Raw genomic sequence first — 20,045 nt, forward strand, 5'->3', positions numbered from 1 at the left:
GTCTATATCAGAACATCGAAGTATTAAAACTTCGAATGTTCTGATATTGAACACTATTCAGAGAACGCTAAGAATAGCAAAGCTGCAGAACAGCAAATTCTTTCCTTGGGAAAGAATTTGGTTGGCCGTTTCTGTGGCTTCGCTATTCTTAGTGCTGTGGTGGAAAGTTACGGGTTGGGTTCAGGTAAGTGTGCGATTGTTTGGACGTTAGGGTTAGGGGTGGGTTAAGTGAGTTAGGGTTAGGGCGCAGGTTAGGTGAGTGTGCGATAGTGACAGACTTTAGGGTTAGGGCACGGGTTAGGTGAGTGTGCGATAGTGACGGACCTTAAGGTTAGGGTTTGGGTTAAGGTAAGTGAGTAGATAGTGTATGTTTAGTTTAGTGTAGTGTTATATGTAAGAATTTAAGTGTATGTATATAGTTGCTGTTTGTCTGATGTGCTTGTGTTCTGTGTATGTTTAGATGTTTTGGGGCCGATGAAATAGCGTTTGCTATTTTCATCTTTCGATAACGTGATATAAACGCGTTATATGTTCTCTTCTGTATTACCGTTCATTGTTAAACTGCAATTATTTGTGATATATATGTATTGCAAAATCAATTAAAATTTGTATTTGAAAAAAAAAAAAAAGAAAACCATATAATCCTAGTGTCTTCTTCAATGCACCTATTTTTTAGGTTGTGCATGACCTTGCCAGTTTAATTTTTTTTTTTTTTTTTTTTTTTGCCATGTCATTTATTTTCTTATTTTTTTTTTTTTTTCTTTTGTTTTTGTTTTGCATTTCTCCACACATCTTCTATCAACAGTCCCAGTATTTTGACACACAACTGTAGGGGCAGTTGCGTGCATGCCACATGTATTTTCATGCCAGGGGTACCAGAGGTAACATGTTGAGTGTTTTTTGTAAATGAGGTACAACAAACAAGCTGGGTGTTATGCAGAGGGAGAATGCAGAATACTACATAGGGAAGACTTATTCATTACTCTCAATACAATCAACTTCAAGATTGCCTCATTATGGAGAAAAGGGCTAGTCCCTGGATATGGCAAATTGAATAAAATGCTTTTCAGGTTCAGTGAACTGTGCTTCTTCCTCAGTGAAAACTAGTAACTTTTGGCTTTGACACAAAAGCTGTTCATGAACCCTACATGTATAATATGTTTGTGAGGGTATCTATAGTTTTTAAGTGACTGAAATCTGTTAACAAAGTCATCAAAAAAAGACCCATTTTACACATTTTTACATAAAAAAAATACTTACAGCAACGTAATCAAAGTCCGTGACAGGTAAGAACAATATTAGTGCTGCATCATCTGTAAGATGTTACAACTTATAAACATAGGTGCAGTTTAATTTAATGGACAAAAGTACTTTGGCTAATAAAACACAACCACTGTCAGAAGCAACTTGCAATGAAACGCTACACACTAAAGCCCTATAAAGGCAACCACAAATGCTACAATATCTAGAACTACTGCATTTCCATAGTCTAAGCTACTTGCACTGCTCTCATCTCAGAAGTTAGGAACAGTTCTGTCACCTCTCCTATGAGAACTGCCAACTGGTCCTATTAGTGGATTATGGAAGGAGGCTGCAGGTGTAAATTTTCATTTTTTTTTTTTTTTTGTTGCCAATTTGCAGCAGACTGCTTGTGGAAATCAGATTAGTGAGCTGGTGTATTGTGGATTAAGAACATTATATTGTGAGCCAATAATTAGAGATGGAAAATAATAGAATGGGAAGAGGCTAAGAATTTATTTGGACTGCAGGTTAGAGATTGCCTTCTCTATCAAGGAATGATATCAGAGTATAGGCAAAGAGAAAGAAATGGGAGGAATCCTAAGCCGAAAGACCAGCACTGGTACAGGTTTTAGCAGAATCTAGAACAGAAGCTGCTGTTAAAAAAAGGAATAATAAGGAATAATTAGTAGAGCATACAAAATATTGCATGATAACTAGTCATTCAGAGGAGGCTAGAAAGGATTAGGAAGAGAGACTGGATAAGCAGTTCACAAAGAAATAGTGTGTGGGGGTATACACGTCTCCCAAATATGCAACAAAGTCTGAAAGATTTAGGATCATTGCTTGGAAATGTTTACACTAGTATTTTTATATCCTCAGACAGCAAATGTTGGAGGTGTGATGGGGAAGAAAGAGGTAACCATATCTCTCAACCTCTTAGCACAATACATCTTTACAAAGCCTGATATAAAGGGGGACAAAGGCCTAAAAATAGGGGCACATTTAAATATTACTCGTAACTTAGTAGGTTGCTAAAATAACAGGATTTCTGTTAACATACATTTTTCTGTAGGATATGAAGTCTGAAACTCAAATGCATGTCATTATTTAGTGACTTTAATCTGCAGATAATTCCAGTGACTTGCCAGAAAACTGTACATTTTATAAGGAACAGACCAAAGATTTGAGGCAAAAATCTGGACAGTTGAGAGGTATGCTGGGAACATATTTTCTGGAAGTGAAATGACTTGGCAGACTAAAGATTACCTACAGACTGCTCTGTCAGAGATACTGGGTGGGCAAATTGGTGTAACTAAAGAAATGATTTTTTCAGCTATGATATAGAACCGGAATTGCCTAGACATGTAAGACCTTGCTGAGTCTTATTTTGGTGACTGCCAAAAAATAAATTGCTATAAAATGGAAATTAAAGTCTAAACCAACTTTACTAGACGTAGTGAATACAATAACAGAGCTAAAGCAACTGTAATTGGGATCTTTAGAAAAGGGTAGGAGCAAATTACACAGGAAAAATGGGAATTGTGGAAACTGTACATGCAGAGGAGGAACAAGGTTTAAAAGAAGGCAGGATTTGAAATGAGCTATGTAATGTTTGACTGGATAGATTGTTTGACTGACAATGACTGGATAGATTATATGTTATGTATAGTGTTTGCAATTACAATTATGTGAACATGATTTGTGATGTATAATGTTTGCAGCTAAAGTTATATCAGTATGGTTTGTTTTCATTTCTATAAATGTATGATTACCTATGTCATATATGATAATTTAATAAAGATGTTTCATGTTTAAGAAAACAAAGAACATTTCCATATAAAATACTCCTGTTTTGTCCATGGTAGAGGCAGCAGCACAGACTAGAGTGTAGAAAACCTTGACATCCTGTCTTCAGCTGACATACTGTACAGCAATTTATCACGCTGCAGCTTTTTGAGATATATTTCCCATTTACCAGAATAACATGCATTTTCTTGAGGAGAGTTTGTAATATTTTGGAAGTTAGTCATCCTCTACAATCTTTTTCTCTTTTGTTTGTAGGATTTTGGCATTTTAAAATACCTTTTCTATAGTATAATTTGATGAAAGTATACTTTTAGTTTATAGGATAAGTAGCGTGTTGATTAAAGAAAAAAAATTAAAATGACAGAAATTTCTCATACATTTCCATTTTGTAAACATAGACAGTCTGTCTTCACTATAGGAGAGAAGAAAAAGTAACAAAAAATATGCAATGGGCAGTCATTTCCTTCAACTTTCAGTTCTAAATTTCATGCCTGATCAGTACTGAATTGCTTACATAGTAATAAGTTGCTCTTGTTTTGCATTCTGCACGTTATATTGTGACACACCTTCATTAACCCTGGTTCTCTGGTATATTATTACTTACCCTAGAATTCAGAAATGTGATTCGGAGACAGGTATGGCCTCAGTGAGAATGCCCTCGTTATCTTCTCAATAGCATGTTTTTAAATACTGTCATACCTGATCTTGTTAACATTCTCCTTAGTGGCCTATGCATCAGATAAGCAAAGGTATCGCCCCCCTTCTACAATCACACATGCATGCAGGCACTCCCGCATGTAGTCATCAGTAGACAAGCCCCTTCCACAGTCGATCACACTCACAAAAACAGTCTGTCATTCACCTACATGCATGCTCCAACACACACATCCACCCATTGTGTGCATGCACACACACACACACACACACACATCCAAACTATCAATTCCCTATCTAACTCCCTTAGTGTGACTACCCAGGCAAACACACACACACACACACACACACACACACACACACACACACACACACACACACACACACACACACACACACACACAGACACACACACATGTTCTTGTAGCTTCTGTCACATCTCTGAAATCAGTCATAAATACAAAATGAACAGCCATAGGAAGTGGCCCTGTTCAATCCTCAAAGGATCAGGACAGGGACTTGGTACCTCGGGGTATGAGTCTTCAGCTACTGATACTGAAAGTATAAATATTAATGACTCTCCAGATCTCAAAAAGGTACAAAGTTCAGATCACCCTTTAGGGGTAAGAAACACCGAGGGGGGCGTAAGGACAAAAGCAAACACAATAGAAAACCTTCTACAATCACTAGTGAGTTGAATTCTGACTATGAAAATGTACACAAAATTTCTAATCATATTTTGTCTAATGACCAAAACCTACTGTTGAATAAAGGCCTCAACTTTATACTGGGATTTTTTGTTGATGAAAATGATTTAGTGACTGACAGTATAGCATTTTGTAGAAAATTTAATTAAAAATTATTTTTTGGTCCACAGGAGGTTTCTCAAAGGTATACAGAGTTTCATTTCCACAAGTCTAATTTCACTCCTCCTATGAATAAACATGTGACCATACTCCAGGAGGCGGTTCTCAAAGATTTACATTTTAAGTTATGCTCTTCACAGGTGTTGGGACACAATCTGTCCAAAGGAGAACAAAAGGCATTAAGGGAATTTCAGGACAACAAGGATATCATCATACTGCCAGCAGACAAGGGTGGTGGGGCGGTTGTTGTTATGGACTCCAGTTACTACTGGGCTGAGGGAAATAGGCAACTGACTAACTCCCAGCATTACATGAACATGCCGATCGATCCCACCCCTAATTTTAAGTATGAGATTGACAAGTTTTTAGAGAAAGCGGTAGATGAGGGTATCATAAGTGAAATATTTAGAAAACACCTTACAGTACAAGAGCCTGGTAAGCAATATTTATACCTCTTACCTAAAATTCATAAAAATTTGAACCAGCCTCCCGGAAGACCCATTGTTTCGGGAACTGGGTCTCTTACGGAACCATTATCAGCGTTCCTTACTCAATATTTACAACCTTTATTGCCACTGGTTAGAGCCAGAATTAAAGACACCACTAAATTTTTTCAGATTGTGTCATAATCCCAGTTAGAGCCCAGCTAGTTTATATGTACGCTAGATGTCAAGTCTTTACATACCAGTATTCCTCATTGGGCAGGTTTGCTAGCCCTGGAATATTGGTTAGATAAGGTGGGACTTTATATCCCAGGATTTAACACACTCCTTATATGCTTGGCCGAACACGTTCTCATGAAGATAGTTGTCCACAACAGCAATTTCAGGATGCAGGAACACCAAAGCATAAGATGAAATCCTTTTATTCCAACAAGAATATACAGACTAAGCGCTTTCACCAGTAAACTGGTATCATCAGAGTCTGTTGAAACACTAATTCATCCATACTTAAATAGCAAACCAAATGTCATGAAGCACTCAATTAATAAATTAATTAACCATTCCATTAATTCCTTAAAGGAATATCTCCATAAAAATAGGAACAGCATCATTTGAACAATTGTGAATACAGATAAAAATGAAAATTTGTATATATAAAAAACTTTTCATAGAAAATGAATAAATATGAATATAAACATAATGTAAATATGCTAATAATAATAAATTGTTAAGTTATAAAAATGACTTAGTTGTTGATTTCAATATACGTTTTGTTTTGGATTCTTTTGTATTTTGTATTTGTGACAACAGTATGGTTGATAGCTGTATGAATGAAGTATGTTTGGGTAGTGAGAAATGCAATCAAGACTTTGTTGCCTCTTTGGAAGGGGACAATTTTAAACAGCGGTCTGAAGTTACTTTAAATGTTATTGAGTCCAATGACGAAGAACATCATGATTATATTCCATGTGTCAATTCCGAAAACGGGATTTTGTATAACAGCAATGAACTTGGAACTGATATAGAAATCAGTGTAGGTGAAACACCTAAACAGTTATGTTCCATCGAAGAGGTAGGGGAGCCTAAAATGAAATGTGAAGTATTAAAAAATGGGGGTTTTATGATATATAACTATACTGATATGGACATTGGTAAGGTCCATTTTGAATTATTCAGTAAAGGGACTAGTTTTGTCCCAAGTTATAGATTAGATATTACCCAGTTATTGGTGAACCTAAAGCTTTATACAAGAAAGTTAAATTTGCACCTGTATTTTTCAAACCTAGGTGTGAGGTTAGTAAACCCCTGCTTCTCAACTGGTGCAGCAGTGATGAAGAGAAAAAGTATTTTTATGCCCCCCACAAATGCTGACATTAACATATTCGAACAAATGGTTGAAGACTATGTGCACAGCAAAAACATACACAAGATAATTTAACTTGCGAGGAGAGAAAGGTTATCATTGAACTTATGGTGACCAATGAGTATAGATGCATGCGCCTAATAAAGGTGGGATGGTCATCATGAGCAAAATGGATTACAATGGGGCCATGATGAAAATGTTGAGTGATGAAGGTACATACACTAGAGTGTCAAGACATGAAATAAACAGGGCGTACAGTAAGATTGATTTGTATCTTCTGGATGCAATTTACCAAGGAGCTATTAATGAGGATGAATTTGATTTATTGAGTGTCAAATTTCCCAAATTACCTGTTTTATTTGGAATCCCGAAGGTCCACAAGGGTCTTGAACATCTTTCATTCCGACCCATTGTGTCGGCAAGAGGCTCTAAGACAGAACCTATGGCAGCCTTTGTGGACCAACTTTGTAAGAAAGCAGTTACAGATGCATCACACATTATTAAAGACTCCTGGCACTGCCTTGAGAGAATTAGAGCAGTAAGTGAAATGGATGTAGAGACCTATGGTTTCTTAACCATAGATGTTGTGAATCTCTTTTCAACTATCCCCCATGATGAGGGTTTGGAATTATTCCAGGATAGTTTAACGAATAGTAAAAGTTTTGACTTAGGGAGGCTCAATATTTGTTTAGATTTCATGAGATTCATTTTGACAAGTAATTACTTAATTTTTGAAGGAGAAACTTACCAACAGACCAATGGGGTGGCGATGGGGGCCCGCTGTGCCCCTGTCTTTATTTTATCATCGGTGTTTAAAGAGCACATAGTATTATACAGCAGGTTTTTGGATGACATCCTAATTCTTTGGAAGGGCACAGAAGATGAAGTTATTGATTTTATGACATACATTAATCAAACTACAGAGTTTTTTAGGTTTACACACACATGGAATGTGACATCAATTAACTACTTGGACATTTGCATTTCCAAACATTTTTCCAACTCAATGTTACATTTCACTAGCTGTCACCCCTTCCATCAACGGAAGGGTGTGATTAAAGGGCAAATGGTCCGACTCTCTAGGTTGGTCAGTAACGACGAAATGTTTAAGAAGGAGATGTACACCTTGATAGGCCTATTCATTGAGAGAGGATATCCCCTGAACTTATTGCTTAAAACAAAGAAGGAAATCTATAGGAAAAGAAGGACGTTGTATACCCCTATATTAAAGGGTTTGGATAACATGGCACTAATGCAAGGTAAAAATAAGGAAGTGGTGGACATTGAGGGGGACCGTCTTACCTTTGTGTTGAAGTTTAACGACATGGCAAATGAATTTTGCAATAGTGTAAGGATTAATTGGAATCATTGCATTAATGAACAAACAAGAAAATTGTTGGGAGGTACCCCAAAAATTGTCTTTAGTCGAGGAAGTAACATCAAAAACATGTTGGAAAGGGAGAATAAAGGTTATAATAGATCTAGGATGAGCAAATGTGGAAACTGTAGTGCTTGTAGATTTATTGCTGAAGGAAGTTACACATGTGTGGGTGGTTTTGCACGTACGTTGGCATGTCGTCGGTGTGCAATTGCAACACAAGGAATTGTGTTTATTTAGCATCATGTGCTTCTTGTGATGCCTATTACATTGGCATGACTACCCGTAAGCTACGGGAAAGAATTTGTGAACACATTAGATGTATAAAGAACAAGGATGTGCATAATGCTTTATATTTGCACAGTGAAGTATGTACCAACTTTACTAAATTCTTGTTTTTCATTATTGATAGGGTGATGCCTTTTACTCCTAGTGACATTAACAATAGGGTAGCAGTTTTGGAATCTGAGTGGCAGATGAGATTAAATGCCACCAGATTCCCTGGTCTAAATGACCACATTTCTTTAAAACCACATCTTAAATTAAGAGCTAGCATAATATAATGAGCACATTGTTGTTTAGGCCATTAGGCACTAAGTATTTATGTTTTGACGTTGTGTCAGAACTTAGGTAGGGTAAACAGGCACGTCCTTCATAAAGTGTTCAAAAATGATCAATTTAAGTCATTAATTAGCTTGTTTGTTTATCATGTATGTCGCAATATCACATATATTTTTCGTTGAATAGGTATACACTTGTTGACATCAATGGTATGATTGCGTACTTGGATATGAGTATATCAATGACTAAAACACCTTCAGACCGCATAATGTGTTTAAAATTTTGAATTTTTGAATTTTGAATATATTAATTTTTTATTTACATTTTTTACAATAATTTTTTTACAATTTGTGTAACTATATTAATGTATATAGTTATATTATAACTTAACAATTTATTATTATTAGCATATTTACATTATGTTTATATTCATATTTATTCATTTTCTTTTATATATACAAATTTTCATTTTTATCTGTATTCACAATTGTTCAAATGATGCTGTTCCTATTTTTATGGAGATATTCCTTTAAGGAATTAATGGAACGGTTAATTAATTTATTAATTGAGTGATTCATGACGTTTGGTTTGCTATTTAAGTATGGATGAATTAGTGTTTCAACAGACTCTGATGATACCAGTTTACTGGTTATATTCTTGTTGGAATAAAAGGATTTCATCTTATGCTTTGGTGTTCCTGCATCCTGAAATTGCTGTTGTGGACAACTATCTTTTTTACTCAGTTGTGGATCCTGGTTTGGTTTCCTGTTTTTCGGTTTTTGACGTTCACATGAAGAATGTTTTCTATTTTAAAGGAGAGTGTTATTGGCAGACCCAAGGTACGGCTATGGGGGCGTCTTTTGCCCCATATATGCCGATTTATTTATGGGATATATTGAAGATCATATTTATAACAACTCTCATAACATCTTCTTACCTGAAATCGACATATGGAGACATTTTTTAAATGGCGGTTGGTGTGGCAGGGAGATATTGACTATTTATTGGAGTTTGTCCAATATATCAATGAGAATAAGTGGGGTACTGAATTTACCCTTACATACAACAGGGAGCAAATTAATTTTTTGTATGTCAAGGTTTAACAACAACAAGATCATACCCTGAGAACATTGGTATACAGGAAATATCCACAGTATAATAGTTTATTGTATGGGTCTAGTCTCCACCCCAGCCATACAGTCAGGAATATTCCAAAGTCTCAATTTTTGAGAAATAGAAGAATTTGTTCTTCAGATGAGGATTTCAGTATATTTAAATGTGATCTTACATGTAGATTCCTAAATAGGGGATATAAACAGGGGGACATGTTCGGAGCAAGGGAATGGGCTACTAAACAAATGAGATCTAATTTGTTACAATATCAAGCTAAACAGAATCAGGATGGGTCAGATGTTATTAGATTGGTTACTACTTATGGTAGGAATGCCAATCTTATAAGGGATGTGGTTCATAGACACTGGAACATTTTGACTGCCAATGATGAATTGGGTGCTTTGCTGCCAGACAGATGCCAATTATTCTTTCAAAAAGGGAAAGCTTTGGGTTCATATTTTGCTCACTATAAGAAAGTTATTAGGGTTGATCAGATTGACCATCAATTAACCATTACAGGAGATAGACTTGTTGGATCGTATCCTTGTGGACATTGTACGTTTTATAAACATATGTATAAGACCAAACAATTCACTAGCAGGAATATGGGTCAGGTGTTTGATATACGATTTTATGCCAATTGTGGGTCAGATTGGATAGTGTATATGGCCAGCTGCACTTGTGCTGCCTTTTGTGTAGGGCAGACTTCAAGATCATTATGAGTAGAATGTCTGAGCATTTTAGTGACATACGCAACAAAAGAATCACAAATGCACTATACAGACATTGCCAACTCCACACGTCTGCCAAATTTACTTTTACAGTCATTGATAAAGTTATGGCATTAGATTATTTAAAATGGGATGGCACTCTATTTTGACATACAAAGAAAGGAAATGGATTATTAAATTGGGGGTACTTTTTCCACCAGGTCTTAATGATAAAATGTAGTTTAAGAAAACCTAATTAATTATTAATTTGGTGTCAAGGGGAAGTAATGTCATGTGAAATTATCAGGTACTGATGGTATATAAGTTAAATGAATTCTTGAATGGTTGAACACTGAAGAAGGCTATATGCTGAAACCGGTCTGAGACAAGTGTATTTGAATAAAATATTCTATCTATACAGACGTCCTTTTGGTGCTGGCCTCTTTTTTGAGTTATTGGATCTGATGCCAGCATCTTCATACTTTTCAATCCTAGAGTTTGAGTGGTCATCCTAGCATTGCAGGCCTTTCAGGACCTTCTCCCTAGGGATGTAATTGTCATTCAGACAGAAAAGAAGAAGATGGTAGGGTATTTGAACAAGCAAGGAGGAACTCTATCCTATCCCTTGTGTCGCGAGGTCATGGGAGTTTGGCAATGGGCAGTATCCCATCAACAGTTTCTGATCCCAAAGCAAATCTAGCAGAAGTTCAGCATCTTGTCTGACAGTCTAGTTGGACACATTCTTCTGCCTCATGAGTGGTCCCTGAATCTAGAGATAGGGGCGAGGATTTTCAGCTGCTGTGGCACCCCCTACTGCAGTCCTTTCTTCCTACCATGCAACACAAAATGCAGCAGTTTATATGCCCTTATCCACCAGAGGGACATCCACCAAGGGACACTTCTGCATGCTTTGCCCCCAGGTCTTCTAAACACACATCCCCTGAACCCCTAATATAATCAAGTTTCTTCAGAAATTAACCTATTGTAAAGCAGCAGTCATCCTCATTGCCTCATTCTGACCATGATTCCCCTTTCTTTGGCCTCACCTTCTTTACTCACTCTGGATTCTTGACCTTGTTCCGGGCCTGATTTCTTATTCCTCAGGCCTACCTCATCCAGACCAAAAGCTGGTATCACCTGCATTTCAGAGAGCCACAGCACATCACAAATTTCTTGTATTTTTTATCTAAAGGTTTTAAGAGGTGGGCAGTCCCAGAAAGTATTATACCAATCCCCATACGTCACATCTTCACTGCAGAGGGCTTGACCTTGGAAAGCTGTGATGCAGTTTTGCAGGGAGTAAAACAATTTGAGAAGGCACTACAAGCCAATGAACCAATATCTTCTACATCTTATAGCTTATCTTGAAGCTAGTAAAATTCTGTGCCACCATCTTTTTGCTACTTGAATGTTTAACTCTTTCTCTCACATTATTTTAAACATATTGGTGTGTTTACATTTCTGTGCAATGAAAATATTATGCAAAGTGTGATCATTTCCCTCCATGCCTTCTTATACTATCTAGGATTCCAAACCCACGTAACCCATAAAGGCTAACTTAATGCAATTTCCCTAGTGACTAATTTAAGATTTCTCATGCCCCCTTGCAGAAGATATAACAGCTTCCCTTCTTCTTCTGACCCATCCATAAGAGGGACAGCCTCTTAAGAAATATATCCTGTTCTAGCTATCAATTGCTCCCAATAGAAAATCCCAGGGAATTGCTGCAAGAACTTAGTAAGCTGCAATCCTCACATTTTTGATAGTTTGATAGCTAGGAGTTCACCCTTCCAGATTTTCTATCACTCACATATTTGTCATTTTTACTGAATAAATGTCAGGAACTCATGCTTATCTGCTATAGCAATATAATTGTCTTTATTAATATTGGTTACTAAGATAATTGTTTAAAAATGATGAAAATATTTATGCCATTCAATGTGTACCAGAGTGATTTATTTCCAAGTACTGATAATTGCAGGCTGTTGGTAGGAAGATTTATTTCAGTAATGCTTTATTCCGAATATAATTTTATTTACATTGCCTGATTCAGTTTTGTCTGATATTCTAGGTGCTTTTTAGTAAGACAGCTGAAGAGAAAATTAGAAGTCAGTTGAAAAATGGAAGTAAAGAAGAAAAGAAGGCTGCTGCAATGCTTCAGTACACAATTGACCTGATCAACCAGGTAATTAAAATCTTATTTGTGAATACTCTAGTGCTGGTAATTTGTTGATTACATTTTGGAATAATCAGTTCTCATTTTTATGCAAAAAGAAATAGACCAGTTAATGAAGAAAAATGGAAGGGACTTCAGCTCTATTAGGCTTCTGTAATCAGACAAGCACACAGTCTTCCTAAAGTTTATGATAACACCATCATGTTCATATTTTCATTTGGTTAAGATTATTGTAATTATGTATTATATGGTCAGTATAAACAGTATTTCATTAGTAGACTTGGCCTGATCAAGCAAATGTTTTTCGAATAATTGACTTCTGCAGGCTGCCCAAGAAGTTCATAGTCTTCATAACTCCTGAGCATTAAATTGGGCCATTCCTTCTATTCACATGTTAAAAAAAATCACTTTCTAAACCTTATATTAACCCTTAGAGGGAAAACCGAAGATCTTGTGATAGAGTTTGTCTTGGTTGGAGTACCATCCTGTAAGCTTCTATCTGTGATCTCCATCAAAAGGTATTGCTCTTTGTATTTTTTAAAGACTAGATTCTTGTGGCCTGTTAGCAGAGCTTGATTTAATGAATTTGCTTACCATTGCTATGGGTAAGAAAATAAAACTGTAAAATTCTAGCCAAAGTGCATAACTACACTAAGTAAAATAAAATAAACATACTTTGTTGATACCAGTCAGTAGTAAAATACAATAAACATTCTTTGTTGATACCACACAGTAGTAAGTTAAGTGTTTGTCTTTAATAGCCAGTGTTTTTTAGAACTACGTGAACATTCAAACAGTATATTTTAAATACAGATTAAGCCATAACTGGAAATCAAAATTAACCAGTGAGAACCAGCTCTCATTTAAGTTAATCAAATACTTAATGTTAGTGGTCTCATTCAGTCCTGTGGTTGTAGTAGCATGTAATCTGCCTGAAAAATTCTTTTTTACTAATGAATTCAGATCTCCTCCTACTAAATATTCCTGAATATAGTCCACAACAACAACAAAGAAAAACACTTAAAGTTAGACTAGAATAAAGTATGATCTGATGTCATCAATCTTCATATAATCCTTGACTGCAGGCTTGGTTCCGAGCCTCAGAACAGACTCTGCCATTTACTTCAGCTCGCGCATCCCATAACTCTTGAGCTAGGCTCTACCCATAATGCTCATCTCTAAATTACCCCAGATCTCATTTGCTGCTTCATGTGTCAGATGCATCCAACCTCTCTTGAGCTTTGGCAGTTAGAGTAAGTTTTTCTCTGTTTATTCTTCACATATTCTACTTTTTCTCTACTTAGGTTCTTTCCTTTTCTATCCGCTCCTCTCCTTTCCTTTCTGCATGTGTAAGTGATCCTTTTCTTTCCCTTTCCTCTACCATCGAGTAGTTCCTTTACATACCACTGTTGATACTATCTTCTGCCTTTCTTTACCTTTAAGGTAATTCTGGTTACCATTGTTGGTACCTTTTCCCCTTCTTTTCTGTCTATATAAATTAAAATAAAATAAGTCTTTTTCCCTGTGTGTGTGTGTGTGTGTGTGTGTGTGTGTGTGTGTGTGTGTGTGTGAGTGCTGTCAGCACTAGGCCTTGTTAAGCTACTGCGGCTGATAAATCTTCCAAGGGCACCTCTGGTTTCAAGAGGTGCCAAAATGTGAGCGAAAGATGCCTTATTCAGATGGGCATGTCTGCTGTGTATACTGTTTAGGACTTCAGGAGGATTGTGACATTTATCATGGTTTCTCCTCCAGGATCTTGACTAAGCGGTGAAGCAAATTAATATTGAAAGGTCTGTTAAAGCAAGACTTTGTGGAGGCCATATCTGATCCTAGAACAGAAGCCAGTTCATCATCCTGTTCTTCCTTATCTTCTAAACCAAAGAAACTATCTCATTCGGCTCCAGGAAGTTCCTCAGAACCACCTACCAGATTGACCAAGCACCAATATGCAAGAATGATTCAGCAGCAAGGATTGCTACAGAACAGACAGCTGCAGCTTCCGTACTAGCGGTTTTATCAGGACCGAAGCAGATTACCTCTTTTACCTTACCAAGAACTACATATTCCCCTTCAGTCGATCCGTTTTTAGACAGATCACCCAGCCTGTTCATGGAACCAAGACCACCTAGGTCTCCTAGGGCATCATTCGTTCTTTCCACTAAGAGTCTCCCAGAATCGGACATCATGAGACTAGTCAACTAGCTCCCGACAGCGAGGGGATTACCTCCATCTTTGTTTCACAGCCAACTCGGCTCCAGAACCAGTCCTTCTTCGACACCATCACACATTCCTCCTCCAACTCCAGCCAAGCTTTTGGAGCTCCTGGCACTGACCTGCCCACCTCCAACTGGCTCGGTTCCGGTTAGAGTCTGTGGAACCGAGAATTGCCTTGTGTTCTTCCAGTTTGTTGGAACAGGAGACCTCCCGTGGTCGGGGCTTCATCATTGGTTCTGAGGGGCAGGGTTTGACTTCAATTATTTTGGAGCCTTCCTTGCCCCTTGGTGTCTCCGCGTTTGTGGCCTTGACCCAGACTTCTGCTTCAGAGGCAGCTTCCTCAGTGCAGGGTGGGACCATAGTTCTGAAGGAGTCTATTTCAGTTCTGGGCTCCCATCCTTCTACGGGGAGGGTTTGTCCCTTCGTATCATGGAGAGGGCCTTGTCCATTGTGGACTTGCAGTCCTTGCCACCCCCGTTGGGCTAAACAACATCTGTATCCCCTCGACCGTAGCTTCAAACAGCCTCATCCTTGGGACAAAAGGCACAAAAGCTTCAGGAGTGATCCACCTTGGTGGTTTCTTCTTCGGATACTTTCCCAGAACATGCCACTGAAGAAGTACCTTCGAAGAAGAAGTGCAAGAGGAAGCACTTAGACTCACTGGAGGAGTACTTTATTGAAGATACCGATTTTGATGAAGGGGAAGGTTCCCCCAGGTTACCCCCTGATAATGTTCCCTTTGGGAAGATCCTAGAAATCCTGAAATAGAGAGGTGGCTGGACTTCCCTCCAGCCCTTCTCAGAGGAATCGGTATACCTGGAGGCTTTTCTTGCCCAGCTGTCTACCTCTTGCATCTTTCCATCTGCTGAAGAGCTTATTAAACTGATCCCTCAGTGGGCCTGGAAAATTCCTGACTCCATCGAACCAATCCCCAAGAGGCCTGACCAGAACCTTTCTACCCCTAAGGATGAGCAGCGTTGCACTAAGGGTATCCCTGTAGATGCCATGGTGATAGTGGCAGCCTCAAAAAATGAACTTGCAGAGGAAAGTCCTACTATCTGTCCTCCTAACAAGGAATCTAGGATTATGGATAGGTTTGGGAAGTGCATCTATGCTCTCCGGTCTTTGAACTATATGGCGCATTTTACCAGGTTGCAGAAAGATCTGATTAAAGATCTGTCAGATACTCTTACAGGAGCAGTAGCTGAAGTGGTCTGAAACAAGATTACCTCTCAGCTCGCCAACCTTGGATCAATTTCTAACTCATCTATGAGGCTAATTGCCCACGCAGCAGAAGGGACAAAAAAATCAGCGGATTCAGGCATAGCCATCAGGAGACATGGCTGGATGCGCTTGTGTGATTTTGTGGAGCCATTTAAATCTTCGTTCGTCAGTGCTCCATTTGAAGGAACATCTTGTATTTGAACCCAAAGTAAAAGACAGATTGGCTAGATGTGAGAAAAATGGGAAGACTCTCTTTCTTCCATAGGTGTATGCTTCTCCACTCAACAGGCCTACTCTAAGAACCAGAGAAGTGGGAGACTATGGTTCAAAATGTCCCAAGGGGCTTTCCAGGACTTGCGTGGCAAGGATTTCTCCCAGGGCAGAGGGGAAGTAACAATAGAAGACAGCCTGATTGCCTTCCTCTGGAGGCACTGGGGGGACGAATATCCCTGCACCAATCTGCCTGGCTACAAATGACATCAGACAGATGGGTGCAGGAGATCATCTCCAGAGGCTACATCATTCCCGTTTCAATAAATCCAAAAATGCAAAAAAGACTCCCGGATGTTCCACCCATTCACAGGGAAGCAGCAGTCGTAGAAATTCAAAAACTGCATGAAAAAGAATCATGCAAGAAGTCACACCATACCAGAGAGGATCTGGGTTTTACTCAAGATTTTTTTAGTGCCCAAAAAAACAGAGGACTGGAGACCCATTTTGGACCTCAGCCAGTTCAACAAGTCAGTTCAGCAAACCAAGTTCCGGATGGTCTCTGTACAATCAGTACTTACTTTCTTGGAATAGAGATGATTAGATGTGCTCTATAGATCTTTAGGATGTGTATTACCATATAAAACTGGACAAACACTACAGAAGATTCCTGCGCTTCCGGCTGGTAGCCAGTCACTTTCAGTTCAGAGCACTGCTCTTTGGTCTCACCACAGCCCCCAAGATGTTTACTAAATGCATGGCAGCGATAGCAGCTCATCTCAGACTGCTGAGATTTCAGGTTTTTCCTTATCCCGATGACTGTCTCCTTACTGCTACCACCAAGCATCAACTCATGAGGGTAAGGGATTTATACCCTACATCTGTGCACTTCGCTAGGCATTACAATACATTTCGAAAAGTCAAATCTGCAACCTACACGACAGCTGGAATTTATCGGAGCTCTGTTAAACACAGTTACAGGAATTGCTTCACTTCAGTACAAATGCTCCAAAAGATCAGATCACAAGTAAACCTTATTATTCAGAACAGAAGTGTTCCAGCCAGACTCATCTTACAGGCACTAGGCTCAATGGCAGCCTCTGTTACTTTAGTTCCCTTGGCCAGATATCACATGTGGATTCTCCAGTGGTTTCTGGCCTCCTGATGGTTGTTATTGAATCAGCCAATGTCGCATCACATCTTGATCTCTAATCACTGCAAACAAGACCTGTCTTGGTGGCTCCATTCCAACGACATCCTTTCAGGCTGTCCTTTCCTCCTTCCACAGCCCCAAGTCATAGTGAGCACGGACGCTTCCCAGGTGGGGGGGGGGGCATTATCTGGGAAGGACAGTCCAAGGCACTTGGTCCCAACTGGAAATCAATGTTCTAGAGATGAGGGTGGTTCTCATAGTGTTGCAAGCATTTCAAGATGCCCTTCCCCTAGGTACTGTGGCAGTTCAGAAGGACAACATGTCGGTAGTCTGATACATCAACAAACAAGGAGGAACCAAATCTTATGTTGAGAATCCTTCAGAGTTTGGCAGTGGGCAATTTCTCCAACTGCTTTTTTTATGGCAATGCATATTCCAGGGAGCTCCAGTGAGATAGCAGACAAATTGAGCAGACCTATTCTGATGCCTCAGGAGTGGTCCCTCATTTCTGTAGTGACGGAAGCGATTTTCTGCCACTGGGGCCAGCCTTGATGTGATCTGTTTGAGTCCCCTCTGAACAACAAGTGCAGCAGTTACTTTGCCTGATCCTCCCTCCAGGGGAATCACCCAGAGACACTCTTGGCCCCCATGCCATGATTGGCCTCCCGGTCTCCTGTACGCCTTTCCCACCTACTCCTCTGATATCTCAGTTTCTAAAGAAAGCCAAGAGGTCAAAGAATGTAATAATCCTTATTGCCCCGTTCTGGCCTCGACAAGTTTGGTTTCCTTTCATTTGGCTTCACCTATTTCGGAAACCTTGTATTCTGAACCCAGCTCCAGATCTGTTATCTCATCCAGAAGGAATGGATGTTCTTCGTTCCACATTGCTGCAGTCCTAACTATTGGGTAGTCCGCTGTCAGTGGCCCGAAATACAAAATATATGGCGCGTCGGTCATTAGACCTGACATTAGTCAGCAGTCACAATACGATGACCGACGCATGACCTATCCTCAGTCTTTTTGCGCATGGTCCGATGCAGAAGCAGTTTTGCGAGTGCAGGTTGGCGTTCTGAAATTTTCTGAAGTCGGAGTTTCAGACCCGAATCAAAGTTGGCTAAGTACCCGTTGGGGAACATTTTTTTTTCTTGCTTGCCTCAGTATTTTACGGATGTCAGAAAAGTGAATAACTGTATTTCTTGTGGAAACAGATACACCTCATAGGGATTACCATACCTTGTGTATACCTTGTTTTAGGCCTGGCGTTGTTGGATGCGCTCTTGCTAGGTTTAACAAACCTAAGAGAAGGTTAGACTGTGCCAGGTTAGTGTTTGGGAAGCGTTGCAATTATAAAATGCCGTCGGATGCTCCGGCCCTTCGAGGACAAAACAAGCCTAGGGTTGATGAACGGCGTTCTTTAGAAACTCAGTGGAGCCAGAGGTTTTGCCAGGAGTTTCTTTGGAGTCTCAGGCAGAGACTTTACTGTTACAAGATGTGCCTTCTCAGGAGGTAGGCCAGGCTGAGGCTTCTCAGGTAACTGTTCTTCCCTCTCTTCCCAAGGTAGTTAGAGCCTCCTTCTGTTTCCAAAACTTCTTTGAGAGGTAGGCCAAGTTTAGCTTCAGTGGGGGCTTCTCACTTCAGGTTCTGTGCCTAAGAAACATATAAATGGCAGAAGATTTGATTACTATGATTAGAGGTTCTATGCCCCTCCTGATAAGAGGCCTAGGTGGAACCTGAGTTTGAGAGTTTTGAACAGTGTTCAGAGGCTTCATAGGTTACTTCAGGCTAAAAGGAATTCAAATCTATCCTTACTTGGACGACTGCCTGATTCTGGCTCAAGAAAAGGAAGAAAGACCTTCTACAGCATCTATGTTATAGTGAAGTGCTAATGCCTAGGGTATTCAGTATCCAAACGAAAATCAAGTCTAGTCTACTCTCCTCTCAAGACATTTCTTGGTGTGAGACTGAATACAGCAGCCCCAGAGGCCCTTTTTAACCGGACAAACAAAAGAGTCTTTCCTTTATCATCAATCATTTCATCAACTCACTTATCTCTGTGGTCAAGGACAGTCCTTATTAGCATTCAAGTTTATCTTCATGGCATCTTTATGCATAGCAAACTTGGTATGCTGCAATGGTATCTCAAAATGTATGGACACAATGGTAAAACTGATTTGGACACTGTACTGCAGTTCATTCTTTACCTTCAAATAATAATTTGCCTTGGGCTCAGGAATGTCACCTGGATTTCTGTCACTCCTTCTATGACTCTGAGTATGAAGTACACAGATCCTTACAGAGATGCCTGACACAAAGCCAGAGGATATCATCTAAATGGAAAGTGGATACAAGTGGCCTGCCAGATGGTGACTACAGCATACAATATGAACAATGTTAGTAGTCCAGTTTGTACAGTTGCATTAATGGCTTTCAATTCAGGATTAATTTTCAGTTCCAGGGCAGGTGTTGATTCTAACAGACAACACAACTGTCATGTGGTACATCAACAAACAAGGGAACACATTCTTATCCTCTATGCAGGCAAGCAATGATTTATGGGAGACTAAGCTCAGCTTCACCTAACTCTTCAGGCAGGTTTCTTTCTGGAGGAGCACAACTCCTTAGCAGATGTGTGTGTTAAGCAGACAAAATCATGGATCACAGTGGAAACTGGATCTTCATGTGTATTTCAGAAATTGACAGTGTCTCCAGGGAACTCAGATATAGATCTGTTGCCACCACTACACCACCAAAGTTTTGCACAAAGGGGTTTCAAAACAAACACTGGAACACAGCTTGGAAAGTTTTTCTTTCAGTTGGAAAAATCTGTATGTTTATGCCTCTTTCCTCTCTCTTCTCTTTTCAAAGTGTGCTCAGACAAGACAAGACAAGCCTCAAGGGAATAGATTTAATCTCTCAAGGGGCTCACAACACT

At 39.2% G+C, this 20,045-nt stretch overlaps 1 protein-coding gene across 3 annotated transcripts in view; it reads left to right on the forward strand.

The window, feature by feature from the left end:
- Positions 1-20,045, forward strand: part of PGM3 (phosphoglucomutase 3) — a 444,220-nt gene that overhangs the window by 298,207 nt on the left and 125,968 nt on the right. For all 3 annotated transcript variants that reach the window (XM_044066154.1, XM_044066153.1, XM_044066155.1), the window contains one exon: positions 12,208-12,321. In XM_044066154.1, coding sequence (XP_043922089.1) covers positions 12,208-12,321 — 114 coding nt within the window. The remainder of the gene's footprint in view (positions 1-12,207; positions 12,322-20,045) is intronic.

The sequence above is a fragment of the Protopterus annectens genome, chromosome 1.part0 (assembly GCF_019279795.1).
Source record: "Protopterus annectens isolate FY-2018-M chromosome 1.part0, PAN1.0, whole genome shotgun sequence".
Lineage (NCBI taxonomy): Eukaryota > Metazoa > Chordata > Ceratodontiformes > Protopteridae > Protopterus > Protopterus annectens.